This window comes from Littorina saxatilis, linkage group LG7 (assembly GCF_037325665.1).
Source record: "Littorina saxatilis isolate snail1 linkage group LG7, US_GU_Lsax_2.0, whole genome shotgun sequence".
Taxonomy (NCBI): Eukaryota; Metazoa; Mollusca; class Gastropoda; order Littorinimorpha; family Littorinidae; genus Littorina; species Littorina saxatilis.
In genome coordinates this window covers 19,730,327-19,747,862 of record NC_090251.1, presented here as the reverse complement: position 1 = coordinate 19,747,862, position 17,536 = coordinate 19,730,327, and the positions used below count along the sequence as shown (strand labels likewise).

Genomic DNA, 17,536 nt, shown 5'->3' with positions numbered 1-17,536 from the left:
ATCACAGGACTAGTCATTCGAGGGTTATCACACTCAGCATAAGGGTGCACATCAAAGAATATAAAAAATATTCATCACAGAAATCAGTGCATATGTTCACCGGCACACATACTAGTTTTAATTAACTTAGGTATTTAAAAAGCCAATTGACTTTGGAATAAAACTGTTCTTAGTTCTGAGCGTGCGGAATCTGGGAGTGCGGAGGCGACGTCCTGAGGGCAGGACCTCAAAGTGGTGAGCGAGCACATGACTACTATCCTGGATGATGCAGCGGGCCTTTCGCACCACACGTCGTTCATACAGCACAGTCAGTCCTTCCTGTCTCACCCCCACAATCTTACCACATGTGTTCACCACCCGCCCAAGCACATTCTTACTCTTCACACACAGACCTCCATACCAGCAGATGAAAGAGAAAGTGAGAATGGATTCAATGAATGAAGTATAGAATGTTTGGAGGATGCGGCTGTTGATGTTCAGACTTCTGAGCTTTTGTAAGCAGTAGATTCTTGACTGACACTTCTTGTGGATAGCTTTAGTGTTTGAGGAGAAATTTTTGTGTTTGTTTTGAAAGAAAACACTGTTTTGTGTTGTGCGTCTGATGGCTTTAACAGTCGCACACGGCCTTGCAAACACGTTACATTTTGTAAGGTCAACTGTTAATGATTGCCTGTGCCTCATATTTTGGCATATTCTCTGATACTTATTTCAGTGCTTTGCATGTTTGATGCTGTCTGTCCGTGGTCATGCCAGCATTTTCTAGTCGCTCTTGGATTCCTGCAATCATAGGAAAAAGTGTGTCCGTCTGGTCTGCAGTAACAGTGTCCGTCTCTGCTTGGGTGCCCCATAAGTTTGGAAAAATATTGCTCTTGTCAATGTGTATGTCTAAGTGTGTTTTAAATTTTTATTTTACTTGATTAAAGCTAGTGCGATCTGTCCCATTTGAGGGGCCTGACATTACAGGGACCACTGTATTAGATCTGCTCTTTTGTATGCTAGGCATAACAAAGCATGGACTCTGTATTGTAATAAGAAGATATAATTACTAAGCTAGGACTACTTACATAACTATGATGAGACTGACCTGATGAATGAACCGATTACAGAGACAGGACTTCCCCACTCCGTGCTGGCCTTTGTCGCGTTCACTGCCCGACAGCCCGATCACGGAGATGTTCAACGTCCGCACTTCGCCTTTCTTGGCCATTCTCGCCCTCACAGGATCACACTCACAGACTGCAGAACTCTGTGGTCACCATCTGACATGTGCACGAGAAGCCCACAAACAATTCACAGCATACTGTCTGGCAGCTCAAATACTGGACTAATAATCCAGTCTTACCTTTCATTCAAGGCTAGTCTATAAAAAAAAAGAAAAACCTGGTAATGTTGGCATTTTTTTTTTTTAACTTTCTTTACTTACTTATTCTAAATTCCTAAAACTAGTCCCATAATTCATCCCGGAGTGGTGCTTCCTGCTCAGATAGACTATTTCAATTCCTATAAAAACTTTCCAACAGTCAACAGCTCACACACAGTCTCCAAGTTCAACTGTCAATTTCGCAGATTAGTCTTTCTGAACCATGATGCTATGGGGATTATTCATACCACACTGCAAAAATGTGGTTTGTGAGCCCAACATCCTGGGTCATTTCGTCAGGCAGAAATGGCATTTTCTACGGCCTGCTCTGCTTGCATGTCTGCTACATTCCTCAACACAGACATGACTTGTTTCTGAAACAAAATAAGGAACAAAACAAATAAACCTTTTTATCGTTTTAAGCTACTCAGGTTATACTGCCAAGCTCATAATTCTTGCCACTGCTCCTGGATATATTTATGTCTGTACCTGAAACTGTTTTAACAGTAACACAAAAAGTTGTGAGCTTGTTTACAACTGTGAGAAGCAAGACTGAGCTCCCTATTGGCTTTTCAACAAAAGAATCCCAGAAGCTCTGCACTCAAATTCCAAGGAGTCCTGTGACCTTTAATCTAGAATTCTGGAGGTTTTCAGTACCACATGTAACTGATGACCTGGTGCAGTTGTGAGGTTGACGCCCAGCATGATGATGCATGCATATAATACATATATTATAAAATGATGATACTGGGTTTTTTTTTGTGTGCTACTGCTGGTTGCTACAAAGTAACTCACCTATAAACTTATCACTTCACATAGTCATATCCACAAATAATGGGAGGGATGTGGGGGGGGGATGTAAGAGGAGATTTTGTAAGTGAAGGCTTGCATGCAAAAGTCTTAAATACCTCACAGCGTTCAGCTTTTATTATTACTATTATTACTGTTAGTGCTTCAGTGATGTTTTCATCAACTTGCTATTTGAACCAAGTATTTTTTCTGCCATTTCTGCTAGTCTAGAGTTTGAAGTCTCTGGGTGCCAACAAGATCACCCACACTGTAATGAACATTGTAAAACAAAGAAAGACGTGGACAGTTCTCAGGTCTGTGTGCCTGTGATTACTGTGCAAAGATTTGGTAAGTGAACAAAATCGGGCAGGATATCCCACATTTAACAAGGACATGAACCTGTATCTTCTAACATATTTCATGCTCAGCCCTTCTTTCAGTTTCACTCTGGACCATGTGACACTAACTCATACGTCAAGCCCACTGAGAAGTTCAGCTGATGAATGCATCACACTCTTCTGGGCACTTGTAGATCGTCTCTGCAAGCCGACAAATCAGTGCAACCATTCCCATCGTAATCTTGAAGCTGCGCATTTTAACACGCTTCTAATATAGAGAATCTCCCATTGACAATACACTGTGATCCAGGGAACAATCCAAAAAACAACTACCTCCCTCGATTTAACCTACACTACTTCCCAACAATTATTCTATCAGGATTAAAAGTGAAGTAAGCTTACAATCACTGAAGTGTGGTATCGCCATGTTACTGTCAGCCCCTGCATTCTAAATTAGGAACTAAAGTCTGGGACGAAGAGCTGGCATCTGGCATTCTCAGTTTCGCATTTAAGTTTCTCCGAAACTTTCTGAGGGTATAAGAGTCATTCTCCAAAGCTGGTGAATTCTTAGGTCGGTCACTTAAAACGACATTTTTACAGAAGCAAATGTGGTTAGACCTTTTCCCCTGTTTATGTGGATACATATATGTTTGAAGAAGCACCCACAGCAAAATGAATGAACATATTTGTATTTTGATATTAAATATAGTGTAATAATGTCAGTAAATCAACAAAAATGGCGTCAGAAAAATGGGAACAGGCTCGGTACATATATTGGAAGCTACGGTCCATTGACACGATAAATTCATTATGCATGATTTGTTGAAAAGTCACTTTGTGAAACGATAAAGGTTCATTCCTGTGCAATTGTTGTTATTTTCTTTGTGTTTGAGACCCCCAAAAATGAAGTTGAAAACAGCCTTTCGTACGCATCGCATGTTGTCACGCTCACTTAGATTTTTTCGACCTCTGTAACCAAACGAATTTCTTTATAATCACTATTTTTTTTACGATCAAGTCAACAAGTGCAGCTTGAAGATGCAGAAAATGCATTCATTCAACCGAGGACACACTTTGGACGAATTTGATGTCCGAGAGAGTGTTTTGTGTCACACATGATGGCTTCGTAACGGCCGTTTTCATTATAAGCTAGCATCAATTCAACTGAATGAAAACATAATTTTTTATGTTTGCACCTTTGTTAATCACCTAGCCATGCAGATGCGTGACGTTTTTTTCACAATTTGTCGTGAATAATGACGTAATTCATGAAAAAAGAAGGTGTAGTTGACATTTTGGACGGCTGCGTTCGTAACGCCCTCTGCTACCGGCGAGATGCAGACCCCGATTGCTTGAGCACCTGGGAATCTTGCATGACAAGGTTGGTATTATTTTGTTGCTCATTCATTTATAAGCATGTTTGTAAAAAAAAAAAAAAATTAAAACCACGCAAGTGTGAATTCCATGAAGTTCTTCAGCCCCACCGGGTTTCGCTTGTCAGTCCTGTAATCTCATGAAGTGAGCGTAACGGCATCTTCGGAATCTTGCGATTTAAAATAAAACCTTTTCTTAAAACAAAGGTGTATGGTCACGTAGATTGCTCACTTATGACATTGTATTGCATTCTCAAAAGCGAATATTATGAATTTGATACTTTATCCAGTGACCAAGTTTTGTGCGCACCAGTGACAACAATTAGACGTGTTGTGAATGATGTCTCCGGTAGAAGGCTAATTATCCCCCGGAAAATTCCCCCTTGTACATCTGCCCTCTGAACAATTGCCCCTATGACAATTGCCCCCCAGACAAATGCCCCAAACCATGGGCGGACAGTTGCCCCCCCCCCCTCCCCCCGACAACTGCCCCCCGAATACCCCCTCCCTCCCCAGAATCGTGTGTGTTTGTGTTTGTGTGTGTGTATGTGTGTGTGTACGTGCGTGCGTGCGTGTGAGTGTATGTGTGTGCGTCTGTGTTTGTTTCTGTGTGTGTTTTTCTGTGTGTGTTTTTCTGTGTGTGTGAGTTTGTGTAAGTGCGTGCGCGTGTGAGTACGTGCGTGCGTGTTTGTGTGTGTGTGTCTTTTTGTCTCTGTGTGTCTGTTTGCACGTGCGTGCGTTAAATGTTAACGCGTGCATGCGTGTGTTTTCGAAATGTGTATCTGTGTGCGTGCGTACGTACGTGCGTATGTATGCGTACAGGACGCGGTTCAAGCACTGTTTGGAGAGACCTGCTTATTCAGTGACACACAAACCCAAACCTGTGTGTGTGTGTGTGTGTGTGTGTGTGTGTGTGTGTGTGTGTCTGTCTGTGTGTGTCTGTCTGTGTGTGTTTGTGTATATATATATATATGTGTGTGTGTGTGTGTGTGTGTGTGTGTGTGTGTGTGTGTGTGTGTGTGTGTGTGTGTGTGTGTGTGTGTGTGCATCAAACGTTCTTGAAGGAATGGTGAATATAAAACTTAAAGCGTTCATTGTAGATATATTTATATAACCATGATAGCAAGAGAAGTGTAAAGCGGTCATGCATAGCATACAAATAAAACACATATAGAATTGCAAGTTAATTTGTTTATATATTTGGACAGTAATAATACAATCCAAAGATTGATACTATAAACTTTATATTGCAGGTATTGGACAGAAAGCCTGGTGAGGTGCACTTTGTTTCCATGAGTGGCAGATAAAACACATATGGACAGCACTTGCAGTATTAGTTGCCTTTTGCTTTAAGCTTTATTGTTGTATATCCGGCACATTTTGTTGTCAGTTGTTCTTTCGGATTTTTCAAAGTATGGTGTTTGTTTTTGCATGATCTGAATATTGTATATAATTATACATTTTCTGGTGTGTTTTTTTTAATTATATGTGTGATTGTCAAATACGTATTCAACACCTCGTCAAATTCAAGGTTGTTACAACGTTTTTACATTTACGCAGGATCTCTCCTTCTCTCTCTCTCTCTCTCTCTCTCTCTCTCTCTCTCTCTCTCTCTCTCTCTTTCTCTCTCTCTCTCTTAGTATTACGTCAAAAATATGCTGTGCATTGTATATTCTGAACATATTTTTGTTACACTATTGCTACATGTTCGATTGCCACCAGCTTGTATTTATAATTCCTGCATAGTATGCATTTGATTTTATGAATAACCACATATGTATGCTCTTCATGCCTCATCTTTATCATCATCGTCATCATTATCATCATCATTATCGTCATCATCATCATCGTCATCTTTATTATCACGTTTTCCGACCTCCTTTTGTTGGTTAACTTTTTAACTTTTTAATTTTTAATTTTTTTTAAATTTTTTTTTTAATTATATAATTGTGTGTCTATGCGTCCCAAGGACAGATTGTAAGAAAAGGCGTAGCCTTAAATCTAAATCCTTGTAAAATAAAGTTCAATTCAATTCAATTCAATTCTCTCTCTCTCTGTCTCTGTCTCTGTCTCTGTCTCTCTCTCTCTTTCTTATTCCCTTTTTTCTGTCCACAAACCTTTTCTGTCACCAATATAAATGTGTGTACATGTATATTGTATGTACGTGCCAAGGTATATTAAAAAAAAAAAAATTAAATTAAAAAAAATATTTATTATAAAATAAATTATAAAAAAATTATTATTTCTTTATATTTTTTTTTATTTATTTCTTTTTAAACAACTCCTTATACATGCTTGTCAAGCTATAATTAGTACAACATATAATCATTCAATATGACTGCATTATTAACAAATTTGTGTCACGATGATGCGCACGTAATGAGACGGGTATACCCCCCTATCAGATACCTGTATTTTGTAAGGAAACGTATTTCTTGCTTTTTCGTTTCTTGCAAACTGTCATTCTGATAATAAAGAACCTTTGAATCAATAATTCAACTCAAATTAGTCAATTTTTATTTTTGGGCCTTATTCCCACTTTTGTTAACCAGTTTTGGAGAATGACTCATATATACTTTCATTTCAGGACAGAAGGGAATCTGTGTACCACAGGCACTTTGAGATTACAATGTTATCAACAATTTACGGTTATCTTGAACTAATTTACTGCAAGATTGTACACCAGTGAATTTGCTAACTCCTCCAACACCTACACTGAATAGGAATGATCCTTCGGCGCACCGCTTTCTTCTGACGTTTGTCCAGGTGTGTCACTTCTTGCGTTTGTGGATGCATTCTGTGTGTGTGTGTATGTGTGTGTGTGTGTGTATGTTTGTGTGTGTGAACACAAGGATACAAGCAAGCGCGTGGAATGGATAGCCTGCATTTTATGGAGAGAATATGTGTCAGTGTGTGCGTGCGTGCGTGCATGTATGTGTGCCCGTGCAGTGCGCTTGCACCATGGCCAGAAAGAATCCGTGTGATGGCATACTTAGTGCCAAAAGTGAAAAACAAGTTTTTATCAGCGCATCATTTGAATCACACACACACACACACACACTTCACATCAATATATATTATATGTATATGTGAGATTTTGTAAAACTGCCGGGATCCGTGATGCCACCTATATAGCTGTTATACATAGCACTGACTTGATTTTCTTCTACTTCTGCGTTCCCGTCGCTATGCTAGACTGTCAAGGTTGTTGATGTTTGCATTTCGCCGCAGGGACTCCACTAGGCCCCACAGTTTCTCCTTCAGGTCCACCATCTCTGGCCAGAATTCGCTTCAGGTCCGCAAAGGTTGGGCATGTCTGGAGGACATGTTTTGGGGTCTACGTGCATCGATCCACACGAGCAGTCATCTGTGTGGGAGATCTTCATTCTGTAGAGGTGGGCTAGGAGCCTGAAGATAACCTGTTGTGCTCTTGTAATTAAGGCGTTCGTTCATCATCTTTTGAGTGATTGCCTGGGCAGTTGAGTTCTTCCACTGCCGGGTGTAAAAACAGCTCTTCAGGATGGACTTTTTCCTACTGGTTGATAGGAAACTGGGTGGTCTGTCTGTATCAAACTGCTGCCTACTTTGGAGAGCCTGTCTAGCTGCCTCTTCATTTTCAGAGTGTATCCACTGTCAAGTGTAAGACGTACTATGGTTGTTCTGGCACTGAGTTGTTGGAGCTCTCTTCTAATGTCTTGCAGCAGTTGACTTGTGTTGCTGTTTTCCGTCAGGAAGATGGTGGACTGGAACCATGGGAGATCTGTGAAGTCGTGGGTCTAGGTGTCTGCGGGAAAGATTCTGTCCAGTGTCTCAAGTGCAAGACAAAGAGTAATCATTTCTGTTGTTGACTCGATTTGTCTTGATTAGTGGTTAAGGCTCGTGAGCGCCTGTTCACCGTTTCAAAGTTGATAAAAACAAATATACAAAAAGGTGGCAATGCGCGGCAGTGTATAAAAAAAGTCTTAAGTCACGATCTGGCAATCTGGGTAATATTTTCAGGGTAGATTTTGTTAGTGTGCGTCCAGTCTACTCTTGAGGCTGTTGACTGTGGGAGCAGTGACCGCAGTCTGGCAGATTGGTGAAGAATTTTGCTGAAGGAGTTTTTGCCGGATGTTCAGTCTACATTGAGTTTTTTTAAGCTTGTGGGAATATCGATGTCCTCTGAGCTTTGGTCCTTCATCTTTGGGAGTACATTTCAGTTCTGGTTTCTCTGTGTCGTACAATCCATACATGTAGGTACTTGTAAACAACTATGATGTCACCCCTTTTACTTCTGTGCTCTAAGCTGGGAAGTTTGAGTGTCAATAGCTTCTCTGGGTATGAGTCCCTCCCGAGTTTCTCGTCTTGAGATAATTAAGTTGTCTATGTCTATGTCTATGGGTTGTCTTTTAACGATGCTGCACGTCGTCTATGCATGTTGCTGCAGAGGGTTTTCTGGTATTTAGGCTGCCATGCAGATCGAGTGCCCATACTCCAGGACATAGACCTATATCTAAATATAGGTCCCTGTCCAGGATGAGCGCACCAGACTCTTGTACCTCTGAACTTGAACAATCTGAGAACATTAGGTTTTAAAACGGAGGGAGTCTCTAAATTGGGGTAAATTCACAGAGGTTATGAATAAAGCCTCAGAAAACAAGGTCTTAAAGGTGGTGGGGGGGGTGGTCTTTAAAGGGGGGGTTCCACTGTAGTCTTTGCTTATAATTCTCACTGAAAATTTCAACAACAGTTAGTACCTAACCAATACTTTTAATAACATGTACATGCACTAAACATTTTCTGACCCTAATAGCTAGCTAGCAGGGACTGCTGACGTCACATGGCGACTGAGAAGAAAGGACAGCTGGAGGGTAAAGCCCCCTGTACAATTGAAGAACTGGAGGCCATAATTACTGCACAAACAGGTGGACTATTCCTGGAACCTTCTGCTGCCTATGATGAAATTCTTCCGGGGCTTTATCTGGGAGACGGGTAACTTATGTTTAATAAGTGTTGTTGAATCCCATTGTGAGTGTGTTTCATCAGTTAAGTATTACTGTTTTGCTGAAACATTTCACCGTTATGTAAACCTCCTGTGAGGCGGAATGGGGCTTTACTGTAAGGCTTTGCAGGGAATAAAAGGGTAACATATACAGGCTTTCTGCACCATTGGACAATGTACAGACAGACACCAAATTTGTTTATATAACTTTGTTTTATTGATTAATGGGACCCTGCTCGTGTAGCATCTTCCCAAACTGAAAATAACATTAAAAAAAACTTTCTTCATGTTAGGGGTCTATGTTGCTATTCTGATATATATATATAATAATAATAATAATAAAGATAGCTTATATAGCGCCGCTTCACAAATTTAACTATGCTCTTAGCGCTGTACATCGAGATATAACAATTTCAATAATATAAATACAAAGATGATATTATCATAATACACATTTACAAATATCACTCACGTGCATATACATACACTAGATGAATACCCGGCTTCGCCAGGTGGATCGCGAGACAGAGTATGCAGCGTGGCGGTTCGCCGGCTTAGAGCACGTGTTGAAAATTTTCATCGACCAGTTTGTGCCCGGGGTCCACCTGAATATGCCCACCAAATTTGATGCAGATCCGTCGAGAACTTTGGCAGTGCATCGCGAACAGACAGACACACAGATACACACACAGACAGTAGTTGTACCTACCAGTAGTTGTACCTACCATCTACTGTAGAGCTTCTGGGTAGACACAGAAACACCGGCAAAGCTCCTGACTATTAATGGTTGCAATGAATATTTACGATGGGAGGGGTAGTATTAATATAGGTTACACACTCCGAGTTCTGAATATCGTGCATATTTTCCCTCGGGTCGATTTTCAGGTATTACCGAGCCTCTGGCGAGGTAATACCTGTAAAACGACCCGAGGGAAAATATGCACGATATTCAGGACGAGGTGTGTATGCTTTTTATCCCATTACTCCGACGTTTTCATAAAAAAAACCGAACTTTTTGACACAAACTCTGCGAGTGCCTGTTTACTGCTCATCATACCTTCTGCCACCAAAAATCGTGTCATGATATTCAAGTGCGAAACGAGTCCCCTTTTCTCTTTTTGTTTCCAGGATTGTGCCGTTGAATGCATTTGATACTGTGCAGTTACCGGCCGGTTTCAGTCGGTTACCCGAGCTGGCATTCATCAAAACTGCGAAAGACCGCATTCTGATAATCTTCGCTTCACAGCTAGCGACGGGAGAGAATGATACCCGAAGGGAAGTAACTCATTTTTGACCTGAGTTCAGGATTTGAAAGACCGCGTGTGTGATTTTACAAGCGATGAAGATGATAGCTGAGTTTGTGCTTATTCGAGCCTTTGTGCTTCAGTGTTCAAATTTGTATTACCTACTTCTTCAATCGTCACTTACTGATTTAGGTGAGCCTAACTTTGATGTCTGTCGTTGTATAATTAGGCCATTAGGTATCTGTCTGGGGGAAAACGGCGCACCACTGTCGAGTTGTTTTTATGCGGCAACGCATGTAGCCTAGTGGTCTCTGTATGTCCAAGATCCGACCTTCTTCGCCACCTTTTATTCTAACAGTATCACCAACTTTGAAAATGGCAATTTCCATGCTGGTCAACTTGAGCCGAAGATACTACATGTATAGCAAACGACAGATCCTGCAGCAGACGACAGATCTGTAGCAGACGACTGATGAGACAGCCTTGTTCTATTGAACCATATTAATTTTAGCAATCAATGCTCTAAAAGCAATAACAAATGAACAAAACTATAAGCATACTGTTTTAGTGTAAGTTTTATTTTGTCGCTCAAGATTTTGAATCGGGATACTCTTGGGATTGATCTAAGCGGTTGCCCATGAAGCGTACCTCGTTACGACAACTTTACTAGAGTTGTGCGCCTTGAATCACTGTGTGTCTTTGTTACTCTCTCTGGTGCTCTCTGTCTCTCTCTCAGTCTCACCGCGTCGGACAACTCATAATCTTCACTCAGCTCTATTCACCCAAACAGATTATGTACATTCTTTGTTGTTTTCTTTATTTCTTCAATGATAATGTTTGTAGATCGTTAGCCAAACGTCAGTTTGACTTTTATACCGCAGAATATCTCAATCGTTTTGCTGAAAAAAAGTAGTCCCCGAGTTAACGATAAATATGCAGATGACCTCTAAATTATTCAAATGTACTCTGAGATCAAAGACAATGACCAATGACAGGTGAGATCGAGACTCGGTTGTGATGGATAATCCATATGGTTGTGATGGATTATCCAGAATAATCCCCTCTACAGCTAACAGAGACAAAGAGGCTAGTCATGGGATAAGTGGCAATATTTTGAAGATGGGAGGGATTTTGTACACGAATTGCAATACTTAGATGTACTACCTGTGCAGAAAAGCGCTGCTTAGATTCGTTTTCGTTGTGTGGCGGAAGTGAAAGAAGTGAAGAAGTAGAGCCGAAAAAAAAAGTGTTTAGTTTCGTAATTCGTATCGCGAAACAGAGTATCCGCGCCGCGCTTAGAGCACGTGTTGAAAATTTTCATCGACCAGTTTGAATGACTCGCAAGAGAGTACAATGTGGTGGTAAGCCATGTTGTTGCTGAAAGAGAAAAGGGCACAGTGTTGAAAGTGATTTGATCTTTTTTAAGACAGACACAGAAACACCGGCAAAGCTCCTGACTATTAAAGGTACTGAACTTGTCAAATCCTGGGGCTTTTAGTCATACCTCAGGCAGCTATCCGTTAGAAGAACTACCAAGTTTCATTGACTTGCACCCAAAGAGTCAAGAACTGCGATTTTTTTACGAATTAATTTCGTACTCAGACCCGGCTGGTCTTGGCCTATTTTTGGATCTAAATTTAGATCAGGTAGATCACCACATCATGCACAAAAAGACACGTCACTAGCAAACTATGTCAGACGTCAATCAATCAATCAATCAATATGAGGCTTATATCGCGCGTATTCCGTGGGTACAGTTCTAAGCGCAGGGATTTATTTTTTTATTTTTATTTTATGCAATTTATATCGCGCACATATTCAAGGCGCAGGGATTTACTTATGATTTACGTCATCATGAGTTTGTGTAAAACAAAATGGAGGCCGGAATCACTCGGTTGAATCGAACTCCGACCAAACACCACGTAATAACTAGGTTAATTTATGCACTCGCGTGAATGTCGAGCTTCACAGATGTCGTCGTTGGGTAGTTTTGGGTTTGTTTTACTACCATAGGAGGATTTTTGAACTGTAAATGCACTCAGCTGCAACAAAAACGCAAAACGAAGGCTGTGAGCTGCTAATGGTTGCAATGAATATTTACGATTGGAGGGGTAGTATTAGTGGCAATATTTTGAAGATGGGAGGGATTTTGTACACGAATTGCAATACTTAGATGTACTACCTGTGCAGAAAAGCGCTGCTTAGATTCGTTTTCGTTGTGTGGCGGAAGTGAAAGAAGTGAAGAAGAAGAGCCGAAAAAAAAGTGTTTAGTTTCGTAATTCGTATCGTGAAACAGAGTAGAGCACGTGTTGAAAATGTTCATCGACCAGTTTGTGCCCGGGGTCCACCTGAATACACCTACCAAATTTGAAGCAGATCCATCGAGAACTTTGGCCGTGCATCGCGAACACACACACACACACAGAAGCCGTAAATATATATATAGACTAGAATGAATACCCGCTTCGCCGGGTAGCCGGCTTCGCCGGGAAGAAGTACTTAGAGCTGTACGCCGGCTTCGCCGGGTCCGAACAATGGACCCGCCAAGCTTAGGTCCCTCCCAGATTCGTGGAATGGGAACAGCACGAAAATGATTCAGTGGCCATAATGCCATTCCTGACCATATCGAGTCCCATCCTTGTCGACGAATGTAACCGTGTTAATCACCTTTGGAGGCGAACTCCACTCAAACAGGATTGAGCAATTTATAGCTTATCTGTAAGCCCTTTTGAACTGTTATGGCTTTTCAAAGGAAGGCCAGTACATACAAATACACAAAAGCCGCCAGACCACATCACAAACAGAACTGAACAATCCCCAGGTGTTGCTCACATAGAGACACACACACACACACACACACAAACACAGAGAAGCCGTATCTATAGAGAGATAGATGACAGTGTATTTTTCGCGTGGCTATAAATTGATTCGACCTTTGCACTTTTACAGTGAGGATAATTTACGGGTCCAATTTACGTTCTGGACACTGCGGTGACCTTCTAAAAATAGTAACAGAACGCCGGGAATATCCGAAGACGCCCCACTCATACTATAGTGCACCATACGAAGGAAGGGAGGTAAACGCTGAAAACCTGGAGAAGATGAGAAGATAAGGAAGAGTTACTTATAATGGTGAAATGAACACAAAAACCAAAATCGGTTCAGCGCTGCGCGCTGAGAGCACGTGTTGAAATATCTCATCGATGATATTGTGTCCGGGGTGTAGCTGAATACGGTGTCCAAATTTGAAAAAGATCCACCGAGAACTTTGGCTTTGGTGTGTCGGTATGGGGGCCCGGGTAGCTGAGGTGGAACCAAAATAGCTGAGGTGGAACCAAAATCGGTTCAGCGCTGCGCGCTGAGAGCACGTGTTGAAATATCGACCAGGTTGTGTCCTGTCCCGGGTCTACCTGAATATGCCCACCAAATTTGAAGCAGATCCATCGAGAACTTTGGCCGTGCATCGCGAACTCGCACACAGACACACACACAGACACAAGTCGTATACATGTATATATATATATAGATAATTATATATTGGGTATGTGACTGAATAGTCTCACTCGCCTTATTTCAGCTATCAGGCCAAGTTTCTACATACACTGAGCAACAAATGTTACGGATTTTTTTTCAGAGGTATAGCCCGGAAGTTTTTTGGTCAGAAATATACATGTATTTAAAGATGTCTTTCTTCTGCTCTAAAATGTGTTTCTTGGATCGGAGCAATATTTGGGTATGACGTCACCTACACTCAAAAATGTTTGTTTTTTAATGGCATGATTTACTTTCAACCGTCGAAACAGTGACTTCAACTGAATGATATTTTACACTTTTTACATTAGAAAGTTTATTTGGTGTCTTACCTAACAGGTCATACACAAAGTTGCGAGCATGTCACATTTGTTTCTGGGACGTTACGGAAAACCGTTCCAACATCCATTCTCGGGTTATGTTTGCTCTAAGTACTAGAACGAATACAGATGAGGGTCTTTGTCATCGTTCTGTGAAATTTGGAGAGGCTGATATTTGTAGTTTTAGATTTATTGCATATCAACTGCAGCTACCCAGCAAAAACACAGAATTTTTTGCTGTTTTTCAGGATTGTGGTCGCTCTCTTTTACACGCTAGATCAGCCTGACTGCGTGGCGGATTTAAACAAAATCTGTATGACCTGTTAGGTAAGACACCAAATAAACTTTAAGGGGACTTACATTTATGACTTGATTCATTTGCGCAAGTTTTTAATTTCTTCCCAGACACTTGTACTGCAATGCCGATTATACAAAGCAGATCTTGAGTCATTATCATTTAGTTTACATTCAAGGTATGAGCATGTGTTCTTAAACCATCACGTAAAGAGATTTTTGGTTAGTTTCCGGGTTCCATTCTTGCAAGGCACTTGCACACACACGAACGCTTGTGTGTCACAGAGAAAAATACATAGAGGGTAAACAGAAGCACGTCCTATTGACATTTTTATACCAAGTGATCAAATACTGCTATTTCTCACACGGCATTGATCCTGCATAGGGGACAGTAAAAGGCCACCCCCTACTTTTTAGCGCTTACAACAACAAACTACAGGTTGTTCGTGTTTCATCTTGTTCTAAAGCATTGTAAAAATTGTGAGTGGTTTCAGAGATGTCCTAAAATGCAGGTTTCTTGCAGTACTGGAACATTTTTACTACAGCATGTTTGTTTTGTTCTTTTAATTTTTATTCCCAGAGAGACAGCACAGAAGCGGGTGTTACTGAGGGATCTTGGTGTGACTCATGTGTTGAATGCAGCCCTTGGAAAATCAAATTTTCACGTCAACACCAACCACGACATGTACAGGAAACGTAACATGTCTTTTCTTGGAGTGGAGGCCACAGACTTCATGAACTTCAACATGACACCCTTTTTTCAGCAAGCTGCTGCTTTTATTGAAGAGGGATTACATAGTGGTAAGTATTAAAGCTGAAGCGTATCGTTAAAACTGATTGGCTTTTGTAAAAATGAGGGAACACTACAGGCATGGCCACATTTACGTTATGCATGTGGCCACACTTGCGTTGTGCATTATGAATCTCTTATGCAGCGCATTGCGTGTTGGCTAATAAAAAAATCGTGAGCCTTGTGCATGCTCTTATTTCTTACGGATCCACTCACAAGCCAGGCCAAGTTGACCAATCAGGAGAGGGGCGAGGCGATGACGACCTTCGCTAGCTGCAGGGAGGCGCTTGACTTCAAACAAGATGGGGAACATCAATCCCTTGAAATTTCTCTAGCTTATTGACTTATCTAGAAAAAAATGCCACCCTCTAAAATGCTAATAACTCCCACAAGTATTGAGTGAACTACTTCATATTTGGTGTACATTAGCCTGAGATGTGGGAAGATAATGTCACAAAGTTTCAAATATGTAGGTCAAATGGTTTGATTTTAATGCATTTAAAAGAATATTTTGCAAATTCGGAGAATGCTTCAAAAGTAGGTTTGACACTGAGGAGAGGCCACACTCAACGGAGTTGAACCCTCCAGACTCCCTGTACTTGTTGTTTCAACTCATCTTTTGTCTGAGGATGGTTTTTTTTTATATGCAAGGCCATTAAGGAAAACCAACAAATGAAAATCTAAAGGGCTACAACTCAGGGCCAAACCTCGTACTTTTAAGTCAATTACCAAATTTGAAAAAGTATTCTTTACAAAGCATAAAAATCTAACCACGTGACCCACATACTTGAAACGGTGTGACATTATTATACCATATCACCAGCCAATGTACAACAAATATGAAGAAATGTAAGACAAATGTAAGACTTATTAGCATTTTAGTGAGTGGTATTGTTTTTGGTCACCCTGTACATTCGCAAACACTAAAATAGCTGTCTATTCAGACACATTTCGTACATAGTGTGGAGACCAGAACAATTTCATAAGCGTGTGTCTACTCGGCAAAAACCCTGCTGTATGAAAAATGTGATATGGCAATGCATAAGCCGTTAAATGTAATGCAAGTGTGGCTGCTGCTTATGCAGTTCCTATCCATCTTTGCCTTGTTTGGGCAGTGTCCCCTGAAGTGCATGTGTGTTTCCAACCTGTCCTATAGTCAAAATTGCTTTCCTCCAGTATTGTCAAAATAATTGGGTTGACGTGAACTTTCATATATTGCAGGCAAGGTGCTGGTGCACTGTGTACAAGGGATGAGTCGAGCTGCCACGCTGACCATTGCCTACTTGATGTTGAAACGCCACATGACTCTACAGGATGCCACACGCCTGGTCCGAGAAAAACGAGAAATTTGTCCAAACCAGGGATTCCTTCTTCAGCTGTGCAAACTGGATCAAAGTCTTAGAACAGCAGGACATTATCAGTCAGAACATGTTTCATAGGTCAGGCAATAAACTAACTTAGTTTATGAAATGAACATTTGAGTTAATGTTACTAGTTGTATGCACTAGGCATAATCCATTCAGCCCCCCAACAATAATGTTCGATTTGGGTGACGAGGCCAACAAAATAGGGTCAGTAGTTCCCTTTTTATTTTTTAATTGAATTTTTTTTCTCTATTTCAACAGGCGTATGTTAATTTTTATTGGTTGGGACTCACACGAACTGTGTCCCCTGGATGTTTGAGAAGAGTAACTAGTCCTTTTTAATAAAATATTTTTTGAAGGGTAAAAAACCAGTTCTAGGGTCGAGAGAAAAAACTATGGTCGGTCGAGGAACCGTAAACAAGGAACTTTTTTGTCCCCCTTTATCATAGTACATTGTGGGGAGGGTGGAAGTGACAGTGTAAGTAGGATGCTCGTTGTCCATTTTGTGTTGTCAGGCTGTGTGTCAGAAAACCGTTTTCTTGGCAGGTGGTATTGGGTGATCTGCGAGTCACCGGGTTAATGGAGTAGTGCATTTGTAAAGAAGAATAATAGGTCAGTGTATTTATGTTTCTGTACTGCTTTCTTAGAATAATGGCAGGTATGAAAACAGATGTCATTGTCAGGGTGAGACGAAGAGTGTCATGGCAATAGGCAAAGCCAGAGCAGTGGCGGCTGGACTCTCCTGCAAGGTAACAATGTACACAAGCAATTTCAGGTACACAAAGCCATATAATTATTCAAGTAGTCTAAATTAAGCGTGCACACTGCTTGCAACACATCTACAGTCAGGTCCTCCAACGTTAAAAATGTGATGCCTGGAATGTAAGAATTAACTGACAGAGAATCTCTTTATATGAAAATTTTTGCATCCAACTCTTTAAAGTGTATTATTTGTGTATGTGTGTGTGTGTGTGTGAGAGAGAACGTGAAATAGAGAGAGTGAACTGGCTTTTTCCTATAAAATCTTGTCTGTTCTTTTTGTTACGATGTACATTGCTGTGTGCTTTGCAGTCACAATACCTTGAGCGGAGTAAGTTTCAACAAGAAGAGCAAACGCTCGATCGAGTCACTTTCGCAGTTCTGAATATTATA

General features: G+C 40.9%; 2 protein-coding genes across 2 annotated transcripts in view; one reads left to right on the top strand and one right to left on the bottom strand.

Moving 5' to 3' along the window:
- Positions 1-2,952, bottom strand: part of LOC138970868 (rho GTPase-activating protein 190-like) — a 203,090-nt gene extending 200,138 nt beyond the window's left edge. Inside the window, exons 1-2 of the mRNA XM_070343430.1 lie at positions 2,890-2,952; positions 1,085-1,734 (exon numbers count right to left, since the gene is read on the bottom strand). Of these exons, the coding sequence (XP_070199531.1) occupies positions 1,085-1,207 (123 nt within the window). The 5' untranslated portion in view covers positions 1,208-1,734; positions 2,890-2,952. The remainder of the gene's footprint in view (positions 1-1,084; positions 1,735-2,889) is intronic.
- A 3,184-nt stretch (positions 2,953-6,136) lies between these two features.
- Positions 6,137-17,317, top strand: LOC138970875 (dual specificity protein phosphatase 3-like). The gene is made up of 4 exons (XM_070343444.1): positions 6,137-6,626; positions 8,653-8,831; positions 14,811-15,031; positions 16,242-17,317. Exons 2-4 carry the CDS (start codon positions 8,680-8,682, stop codon positions 16,457-16,459), a joined length of 591 nt encoding a protein of 196 aa, XP_070199545.1. The 5' UTR covers positions 6,137-6,626; positions 8,653-8,679; the 3' UTR covers positions 16,460-17,317.
- The last annotated feature ends 219 nt before the right edge of the window (positions 17,318-17,536 follow it).